The sequence below is a fragment of the Lepus europaeus genome, chromosome 12 (genome assembly GCF_033115175.1).
Source record: "Lepus europaeus isolate LE1 chromosome 12, mLepTim1.pri, whole genome shotgun sequence".
Lineage (NCBI taxonomy): Eukaryota > Metazoa > Chordata > Mammalia > Lagomorpha > Leporidae > Lepus > Lepus europaeus.
In genome coordinates, this window is record NC_084838.1 from 7,458,665 (window position 1) to 7,469,267 (window position 10,603).

At 64.3% G+C, this 10,603-nt stretch overlaps 1 protein-coding gene across 3 annotated transcripts in view; it reads right to left on the reverse strand.

Annotated features, from left to right (window-relative positions):
- Positions 1-432: 432 nt before the first annotated feature.
- LMX1B (LIM homeobox transcription factor 1 beta) overlaps positions 433-10,603 on the reverse strand; it is a 71,478-nt gene continuing 61,307 nt past the window's right edge. The window contains exons 3-8 of one of the 3 annotated variants that reach the window (XM_062206896.1): positions 5,226-5,458; positions 2,681-2,862; positions 2,467-2,544; positions 2,206-2,272; positions 736-879; positions 433-590 (exon numbers count right to left, since the gene is read on the reverse strand). In XM_062206896.1, coding sequence (XP_062062880.1) covers positions 433-590; positions 736-879; positions 2,206-2,272; positions 2,467-2,544; positions 2,681-2,862; positions 5,226-5,458 — 862 coding nt within the window. Of the gene's footprint in view, positions 591-714; positions 897-2,162; positions 2,273-2,466; positions 2,545-2,680; positions 2,863-5,225; positions 5,459-10,603 lie in introns of all 3 variants that reach the window. The other 2 variants (XM_062206895.1, XM_062206894.1) reach the window with 2 other exon arrangements.

Sequence of the window (10,603 nt, forward strand, 5' to 3'; positions counted from 1 at the left end):
CAGGGGCGACCCTGGGCCAGCTGGAGGGAGGTGGGCACTGGCGCAGGATACGGGAGCGCTGGCTTCATGGGTTAACGGGCACCGCGCCCCAGCATCGGCGTCCTGGGGCCCGTGCAGGGAGGTTGGCTGGACACAGAGAGGACATTTAAAAAAATAGAGAGAATTTAAGCTTCCCAAAAAAGAGACGGGGAGGGAGGAGGCAATGGGGCCGGGGCGGGGCTGGGAGGCGAGAAGAGCGGCTGTGGAGAGCAAGGTCCCTTCGGGCAGCCCACAGCCCCCGCCCAGGCTGCACCCGGCTGCTTGTCTGGCCAGGCCCGGCTGGCCACGGGCAGGGCCCCGTATGGCTGTCTGTAGCGGATGTCCAGGCGGCTGCTGCTGAGGCCCACCGGCCCCTGGCCCTGCACCCTAGCGTCCTTGTGCCCTGGCCGGCTCTCAGGAGGCGAAGTAAGAACTCTGCATGGAGTAGAGCCGGTCGATGGGGTTCCCCACGCGCGCCTGCAGGGAGCCCACGTCCGAGGAGCCCAGGAAGCAGTCGCTGAGGCTGGTTAAGGAGGTATCGCTGTCGATGTCATGGAAGATGGAGTCGCTCCCTGGGGCCAGAGGGGGAGAAGGGACGTCAGCACTGGGGGAGGCCTGGGGGGGGCCCTCCCAGCAGGAGGAGGTGGGTGGGCAGGGCCCCGGGGCAGGGGGAGGGGCAGTGTGGGGGTGGCTCACTGTGGGGGTTCATGGGCTCACCTGGCATTTGGGGCGGCGTGAGGCCCTGCTGGAAGGGGTCGCTGCTGCCGTAGGGGCTCTGCTCCATGGCCACGATCTGCTGCTGCGGCGGGGCCAGGGGCGTGTAGGAGGCCATCATGCCTTCCATGCGGCTGGACAGGACCTCTGGGGACAGGCCACGCCTTCACACACCGGCCCTGGCAGCCCCCGGTGGGGCCCCCACAGGTGTCCCCTGGGAGTCCCTCCTGCTCATGCTGGCTGCGGCTGCCCAGCTCCTTGTCCAGAATCAGTGTCATCCAAAGCCCACCCCTGCCTTCCCCAACCCTCAACCACCTGGCCCTCTGGGAGCTGGGGCCCTCAGGGAGCAGACACCGGGGCAGGCAGTGGTAACGGTCTCGGGGGGCAGAACCCAGGCCAGAGAGGCCTGCGAGGGCTTCCTGGAGGAAAGGGCCCCCAGCTCAGTGTGGCTTCAAGGACCAGCCAGGGAGGCAACAGGCGGCCAAGGCACAGAGAGACACTGCAGGGGGATGATTCAGGCCCAGCCCCGTGGCCGTGTGGGGAGAGGACCAGCAATCGTGGGGTTACTTTAGGGGCTGAGGCGAGTGGGGAGTCCCCCTGAGGCTGCCGGCAGACAGGAGGGTCCCTGCTAGGGCAGCTACAAATGAGAAGCCCCTCCCTGACTGGCCACTGAGCCTCCTCAGGGAGGGCTGCGGGCTCCGGGCTCAGGTGGGTGGCGGTGGGGTCATCTGCAGCGGTGGGGGGCGGGGCTAGTGTGCCGCATGTTCGTGGCCGTGACGTGCAGCCTGTGTGGGCTATGTGAGCACGGGTGGGGGGCTGTGTCCAGGGCGGGGCTGCAGGGCAAAGCACAGCTTGGAGCTGCTGGGGCCCAAGGCAGTGGCTGCAGCCCCAGGAGCCTCCCTCCCAGCTGGGAGCAGGTGCTCTGGGCCCCACCTACTTCCTTTACAACCATGAGGCTCCGTGGCCCGTGGGGGGCTGGGGGTCGGCCCTAGCCAGCGCAAGTGGAGAGAGCATTAGACAAAGCCCAGGGCAGAGCGGCCTGGCCTTTGGCCCCTCACCACCCAGCAGGAGCTCACCTTGGAGTCCTCAACAGCCCGCCTGCCCACGGAAGGCACAGGCTCAGCTGAGACAGGCACAGGACAATCCCCGCCCCCAGGGGACCCCTGGGAAGGGAGTGAGACTGAGCCAGAGCAATGCCGGGAGCAGCCCCATGCACCCGTGAGCTGGGAACACAGCACCGTTCTGACTGCAGAAGTCCTGCCCCCGCCCCCACTGGCCGCCCCGCCGTCTCCTGCTCCCCGACCGCGCCCTGTGGTCCCCACCGCTGGTCCCATGGCTTCTCCACATCTCAGCGTGGCGCTTGCAGGCCACAGGGGTCCTGGGCTCCGCTTGCCCTGGCGGGAGGCTTCCTGGGAGTCTCGCTACCAGACACAGCCCGGCCCCTCTGTCTGTGGCCCTGGGGTGCAGGCTCACCTTGGCCCAGCCGCTGGGAGTTCTGCTGCTCCTGCTGCTGCTGGTGCCGCCGCGCCAGCTTCTTCATCTGCCGGGAGCAGCACAGGTCACCCCGGGCCGGCTCTGCCCCATCCAGCCCCTGCCCCCATCCAGTCCCAGCCCCCACATCAGGCCCTCCTCCCCACCCCACCCCCGCCCCCATCCACTCCCAGCCCCTCCACATGCGTGGCCCTGTGCTGTTGGCCCTGCCCTGGTCCAGCAGGGGTGGGAGGGGCCTCTCACCTTAGCTCTTTGGTTCTGAAACCACACCTGCACCACACGCACGCTGAGGCCCGTCTCAGCCGCCAGGGTCTCTCGGACCTGGGCCGGAGAGAGCGGGACAGGTCAGACCCCGAGGGGCAGGGCTGGCCCCACCCCCGCCCCGCCAGCAGGACAGCAGGTGGTGTGGGCGGCCAAGGGAGTGGGGTCCGCCCGTCCCACTCCAGCCGCACCTCACCTTCCGACAGGGCTTGGAGGACACCTCAAAGGAGGCCTTAAAGGCTCGCCGCTGCTGCGTGGTGAGGATGGTCCGCGGCCGCTTGGGCCTCCGCGGGTCCTTGCCGTCGTCCCCGCTGCCCTTGCTCTGGCCGCCCTGCCCCTTGGCCGGCTTCATGTCCCCGTCCTCGTCCTCACTCTTCACTGTGGGGACACAACTCGGCCTGTCACGGAGGGCTGAGGGCGGTCCCAGGTCCCGACCTTCCGCCCTGCCCACCCCGCCCCCTGCGGCTGACACCTGCTGTGCCTCCCCAGGGCCCTTCCCTACAGGCCCTGCTCGCCTCTGCTCCTGCGCCCCGGTGTGTGAAGCGTCCCCTCCCCAGGCTGCAGGCCCACGTGGGAGCAGGCACACGCTGTCACGGCCCCCACAGGCACATGTGGGCGTGCACACTCAGGAAGGCCCAGGCCGGCACAGGTATGCGGGCCCACGACACCCACTCCCTCAAGGCCAGTCTGCTGGCTTCCTAAGGACCGATGGAGCCCCGGACGAGGGGCTGAGGCCACCCCGGCCCTGGGTTTCCCCGGAGCCAGCCTGTCTGGGATGCTCCTTGTCCTCTGACAGGACACGGGACACAGCACAGCACGCCAGCCAGCCTTCCAGAAAGCCGCTCCCACTGCACCAGCCCCACGCCAGGCAGGCTCCAGGGTCCCAGGAACGCGAGGAACCTTCCACCCTGGGGCTCCAAGGACTGGGAGCTGCCAGCAAAGACACAGGCCAGGCCCTCGCACACAGGAGTGCGTGCGACCACAGCGGGCACATGTGTGGGCACACACACAGCACACACTGATCCACGTGCAAATGGTCTGCAAAGGTCTGAGGGTGGGCAGACAGCCCAGAGTGCACTCACACACACACATGCACACACAGAGTGCACTCACACACACACATGCACACACACAGCCCAGAGTGCACTCACACACACACATGCACACACAGAGTGCACTCACACACACACATGCACACACACAGCCCAGAGTGCACTCACACACACATGCACACAGTTACACACACAGCTCACACAGTGCTCTCACACACACATGCACACTCAGAGTGCACTCACACACACATGCACAGTTACACACAGCTCACAGAGTGCGCTCACACACATGCACACGCAGAGTGCACTCACACACACATGCACACACACACAGCCCACAGAGTGCACTCACACATGCACACGCAGAGTGCACTCACACACACACATGCACACAGCCCACAGAGTGCACTCACACACACATGCACACACACACAGCCCACAGAGTGCACTCACACACGCACACGCACACAGTGTGCACTCACACACACACACGCACACACACAGCCCAGAGTGCACTCACACACACATGCACACAGTTACACACACAGCTCACACAGTGCTCTCACACATGCACACACACACAAAGTGCACTCACACACACATGCACAGTTACACACAGCTCACAGAGTGCGCTCACACACATGCACACGCAGAGTGCACTCACACACACGCACACGCACACAGCTCACAGAGTGCACTCACACACATGCACACAGTTACACACACAGCTCACACAGTGCTCTCACACACACATGCACACACACATGCACACTCAGAGTGCACTCACACACACATGCACACACACAGCCCAGAGTGCACTCACACACACATGCACACAGTTACACACACAGCTCACACAGTGCTCTCACACACACATGCACACTCAGGGTGCACTCACACACACATGCACACAGTTACACACAGCTCACACAATGTTCTCACACACATGCACACACAGGCTCACACACGGCCACGTAGCAGGTATATCCAACCAGCGACACCCCACCCCCACCAGGTGCACAGAGCACTTCCACGCCCTGGAGTCCAGGGTCTCAGAGGTGCCAGCCCCAGAGGATGGCCAAGTCTCCCCACCTGCCCGTGTCTGAACTGACTGCCTCTGTCCGTTCCTGTCTTCAGGGTGCGAGCCCTTTGGAGGGGCCGGTCCCCTCCCTTTCCTAGGCCCTGGGCTGAACCGGCCAAGGGCCAGCCAAGGGCACCTGGGCCTCTGCTGGCCCAGAGGAGTCCAGGCAGCCACAGGACTGCCGTGGTGCATCCCTGTCCGGGGAGAGACAGGGACAGGCGGACGCAGCGCCCACCACCTCCACCGCGGGCCCTGGCTGTGACAAACCTTCCCGTGTGGGCAGGCTCCTGTGACCGAGTGGCTCTGGGGGACCCTGAGGGCACCTCTCTTCCCTGCTCCCAGCTCAGGCCACTCCCCCCTACTCCCAGCAACCAGGGCGTTGGCTACCTGTGTGTGTGTACAGCACCAGCCATGGCTGTATGCATAGGTGATCGGTGCGTGACCATACCGAGTCTTGCGTGTGTGTGCGTGTGCACCTGAGAAGGGGCTTTGGCACGCTTGGGTTCGTGTGCACATCACACACCTGGGGGTGTGCACGTGTGTGATCACGGGCAGGTCCAGCGGGCACCCCGCTGGTGTGGCTGCGGCCGGCGCGGGCCGGGGCTCACCGGAGTCAGACTCGTCGGGGCTCACGGAGCTGAGCAGGTCCTTCTCCTTCTCGTAGTCGCCCTTGCACAGCAGCTGCCCCTCCTTCAGCACGAACTCGTCACCCTTGCGCAGCTGCCGCTCGCACACGCAGCAGCAGAAGCAGCCCAGGTGGTACACGCACTCCAGCGCCCGCATCACGAACTCCGTGGGCGCGATCTTCTCCATGCAGCCGCTGCACTTGGCTGCGAAGAGCCTGCGGGGCACAGAGCGGCGGGCGTGGGGGCTGGGCGAGGGGTCCCCCCAGGGGCAGCTCCCGCTCCAGGCTGCTCACTGGGGAGGGGCGCCGCTCATAGCCACGGTGGCCACCAGAGGGCAGTGTGTGGGGTCACCATCAGCTTCCCCTGTCCATCAGAGGGCTCTGCCTCCTCCCATACCCCCACTTCCAAGCAGCGCCCCCTCCCTGGGCTCCCAGCCCCTCCACCCCTTTGGCCCCCACCCCCCCGCCCATCCCACAGAGGCCCAGGGCATCTCTCCAAATTCGCATCTCACCACGCTGCTCTCCTGCTCCAACCTCTCCCATGGCTCCCCAGTGCTGTCAGAGACCATCCAGGCTCCCACGCCTGGCACTCAAGGTCCCTCCCTCGGCACCTTCTGCTCCCCCAGGCTGCAGCCCCCACAGAGCAGTCTGCAGGGACCTCTCCGTGCCCTGTTCCCTTGCCCCTGGGGTGGGCTGGAGTCTCCGTAAGCCCCCCCCCCCCCTTCAGCTGCCACCTGACCACTGGCCCCGATGTGACTGCGCACGTGCAGCTGGCTCTCGACAATTCAGGGGCAGAGTGCTTTATGTCCTTGCCATGACCTTGGGAGATGAGAGTGAGCGTCCACCCCATTTTAGGACAAGGAGACTGAGGCGCTGGCCCAGGCCCAGCGGGGAGTCAATGCCGGCCCAGCCACGACGGCGTGGTCGCACCTCCCGCCCCAGGAGACCAGCCCCGGGCGCCAGAGTCGGGCGCAGGCGCGTGCGGAAGGGCTGGGTCCTCCGCCTGGCACCCCGCAACCCCGTCACGTGCCCTGCTCTGTGGGAACTCAGCCTCAACAACACTTTGATGGAAAAATTTATGAAGAATCAAATTATTGCTGCTGGGAGGGAATTAAAACCATTTTTCATCCGCCGCGTCCCCGGGCCACGTCTGCGGGCGCCGCCTTGGGAGCGCTGTGCGCGTCCCAGCCCTCTTTACGGCCTACCACCACGGGCGCAGATTACAGCTGCAATTCTCTGCTAATCGGTTCTGGAGCAGCGCAGGCGCGCCGGCCGCCCCCCTGCCCGCGGCTGCCATCAGCGCCGCCCACAGCGAGCGGCTGGGGTGCAGTGGACAGGCCCAGTTCCAGCTCTGCCTGCTGCCCTGGCACTGGCCAGGGCACGCCTGGTGGCCCATCACCCCTCTCTATTCTACCCAGCAGGCTCCTATTCATCCCGCAGTGCACAACTCCAACACCACCTCCTCCAGGAAGCCTTCTCTGATGCCCCAGTCTAGGGGAGGGGGGCCTCCCCTATGCACCCCGGAGCTTTCATCCAGTGTCAGCTCACCAGGCCGTAGAAGGGGGAGTGTCTCCAGGACGTGATGACACAGGACAGAGCTGGGGGAAGGGTGACGACACACGCACCTCGGGCACCCAGTGCTGCCCGGGGTTCCACAGGTGGGACCTGGCTCCACCTGATCCCCGAGGCCTTGGTGAGTGGGTGAGGAGCAGGCCAGCCAGGAGCCCGCACAACACATGGCTTGGCAGGGGTAACGCGGGCTGGATTTGGGGTCTGGGTTGACCCTTTCACCGGAAGCAACCTGCCCAACCATTTGCGGCCGGCTCATGTGGAGGTCCCCGGATTTGCAGGAGCGTCCCCCACCATGGCCCCCGTGCCCCCTCCCCATGCAGCCCAGCCGAGGCCTGCAGCCCGGCCTTTGGGCCACTCCTCCTCCGGCCAGGCAGTGGCACCTCGGCCAGGCGGCCTTGCGCGTGGGGGCGGGGGCAGCGGCGAGGCTGACCCGCATCCGTGGTAGCCGACCTCGCAGCCTGTGCCGGGAACAGCCACGCTAATGCCTTCGCAGCAGGGGGTCGATTGCTACTTTCTCCAAAGTCATCAACACAATCTATTATTAATACTCCTCCGAAGGCTCCCGGCCGCCGTTAGAGGCAGCGCCAGCCGCTCGGGGCGTCATCTGTTATCTAGATTGCAAAAACCCTGGAAATAAAACAAACGGCGTGCACTTTATAAACAGAATGTGCCATCCGCTGGGTCTCCGAGCATCTCTCTGCCCAATAAAACACCAGGGGGGACGCGTGAAATACTCACTCCCAGCCACGGGCTCGCCTTTGTCTACCGGCACAGGCTGAGCACTGCTAATGGGGCGCGGGAGGGGCCGGGGGCACCAGCAGGGCCGAGAAGCAGGCCCAGCCACGGGCAGGTGGCCCCAGGCTCAGACAGACCTGGGCTTCCAGCCTGGCTCCGCTGCCGGCAGGCTGGTGACTGGGCAAGCGATTTCGGCTTTCCGGGCCTCAGCTTACTTCTCTGTCTAATGGGCTTGACCACACCGCCCACCTCTCAGCAGAAAGACACAGCATGGAGTGGCGGGCACAGGGCCACAGCCTGGGCCTGCATCCTGGTTCCGCTGGCTCTGGGCAGGACACTTAGCCTGTCACGGTCTGAGTCCTGGTCTGTGAGTAGGCGACCGTCACACCTGGCGGTGAGCTTGCTGCGAGGATGCACTTGAAGCCTCCGGTGGCCCAGGAAGGCCCTCCCCAGACACCTGCCACTCTTCCCGGTTGCCCGGAGCAGCCTCGTGGATGCACCGGTCCCAGCCGCGCCTGCCTGCCTGCCCACCCTGGGTCCTGGGCCAGCCCTCCCGTGTGTGCTGGGCCGTTCCTGGCTCGGTCACCTGGCTCGTTACCATGAGTGAGCCCCGGCGATGCTCTGTCCTGGCTCGTTACCATGAGTGAGCCCCGGCGACGCTCTGTCCTCAGCCAGCAGCATCACCTTGGCAAATGCTCACAGGAGCCTGCAAGGAAGGTGCCCTTCCCCCCCCCCCCCCCCGTCCTTTTAAAAAGATTTATTTTAGCCGGCGCCATGGCTCACTAGGCTAATCCTCCGCCTTGCGGCGCCGGCACACCAGGTTCTAGTCCCGGTCGGGGCACCGATCCTGTCCCGGTTGCCCCTCTTCCAGGCCAGCTCTCTGCTGTGGCCAGGGAGTGCAGTGGAGGATGGCCCAAGTGCTTGGGCCCTGCACCCCATGGGAGACCAGGAGAAGCACCTGGCTCCTGCCATCGGATCAGCGCGGTGCGCTGGCCGCAGCGTGCTACCGCGGCGGCCATTGGAGAGTGAACCAACGGCAAAGGAAGCCCTTTCTCTCTGTCTCTCTCTCACTGTCCACTCTGCCTGTTAAAAAAGAAAAAAAAAAAAGATTTATTTTATTTATTTGAAAGCCAGAGTGACAGAGAAAGGTGGGGTGGGGGGGAGATGGAGAGATCTTCCATCCACTGATTCACTCCCCAAATGGCTGCAATGGCCGGGGCTGGGCCAGGCTGAAGCCAGGAGCCAGGAGCTCCATCTGAGTCTCCCGCATGGGTGGCAGGGGCCAAGCACTTAGGCCATCATCTGCTGCTTCCCCAGGCACATCAGCAGGGAGCTGGATTCAAAGCGGAGCAGCTGGGACTCGAACCATTGCCCACATGGGGTGCAGGCATCACCCACTTTGGCACAGCGCCGGGCCCTCACTCCCATTCTACAGATGAACACACCAAGGTGCAAGGGCAAGTTCTTCATTCAAGGTCACCCCTGATGCCCAAACACTCCCTCCCGGCACGGTGCCCCCTGGTATCCAAGCCCTGCCTTCTGGGCACCACGCCCACATGCGTCTGCCCCCAGCAGGGGTTTGGTTCACCCCAGGTTCTCACCACGCTGCATGAGCCTGGTCCCAAAGCCGGGTCTGAAGGTCGTCCCCCCCACCCCCACATTTCTCCCTGGCGGGATCATCTGTGACCACAGAGGTGGAAACCGCCTTTTTAGAGCCTCTCTCCCATGACGAGTCCCAGGCTGTGAGAACACGTCTCCATCTCCTCTCCGTTTTATGGGTGTATTTGTTTAATGCCCAATTTATTAAACTCACACAGCTAATAAACGAAACCCTGAAACACCAGTTTTTTTCGGGAGTATCTGAATGAGGACCACAAATCTGATGGATTCCCGGAGACCGGCGGCCATCGCGGAGACGGCGTTGCCGGCTGATGCTCCTCCCTCCAGACACAGCGGCTCCCCACTGCAGCTGTACGAGTCCACGCAGCAGGCACTGGGCCTGGGGTCCTGGCTCTGTCGCTTCCCGGCACTGGGACCTGCCCACGTCCCCGCTCCTCCCGAGGCTGTGCCCATATGTCCATGGGGCTCACGACAGGGGCAGCCCCGGGGGCTCAGCAGAGCCTGCGCTGCTCCAATGGCCCGAGGTTCCCTCTGCCTGCTCTGAAGAGCAAATCCGATTGGGTGCTTCCTTGGCCTCTGCACCCAACGGCTTCAGGATGAGACGGCAGAACTAACCCTGGCATTCAAGGCCCCACCCACGCGGGGTCTCCTGGCTCCACCGCCCTGGGCGCAGCAAGCCCCTGCTTGCTGCCTTAGCACGGAACACTTCATCTGTTTCCAGGCCCGTCTTCCTGTGGACTCCTCTTCCTCCTCCAAGACCTGATTTAGGTGTCACCTCCTCCGTGAAGCCTTCCGTGATGCCTGCAGTCCCAGGCACTCTCCAGCCATTGGTGTTTGAAGCCCCTGGGTCTAATTCACCCTGTGGGCTCTGGCAGGGAGAAGGTGGAGAGCGGGCGTTTGCTGAGAAATGAACGACCTTGTGAGAAATGAACCAGGCAGCCAAGTAGGGCGAGGACAGATGGGACAGTCTGCCTGTAGGGTCTGAAAGCAGGTAATGAGATCAGGGACCCCCTGTCTGGCTCCCCGACCACCTCGCAACCGCACAGCTCGGGTCCAGGTCCCTGCGAGCCAAGTCCCGCCACGCCTCAGAAGCTCGCACCAGAATTCCCCACGCTCGCTGCACCCCAGGAACAGGGAAGGGCCTGGGGGTGCCGTGTTCACACTCATCGACTCCCTCAGACACCTGCACTGTGTCCCATGTCCCCTAACCCCCCTGCCCACTGACGCACGAGCTCCTGGCCAGCCCCCCACCTGCCTTAAGAGTGTGGCTTTCCGGCGCCCGCTGAGTGGCGCTGAGTATTTCCCATTCCTTCTCTGGGCCTCAGTTTTGGCTTCTGTAAAATGGGTGTTGGCTCCTCCCTCGCTGGGCCATGAAGAATCTGATGTTTTAACCCGGGCAGAGGCCTAGGGTGTCTGCAGGTGCGGCTGCCCACC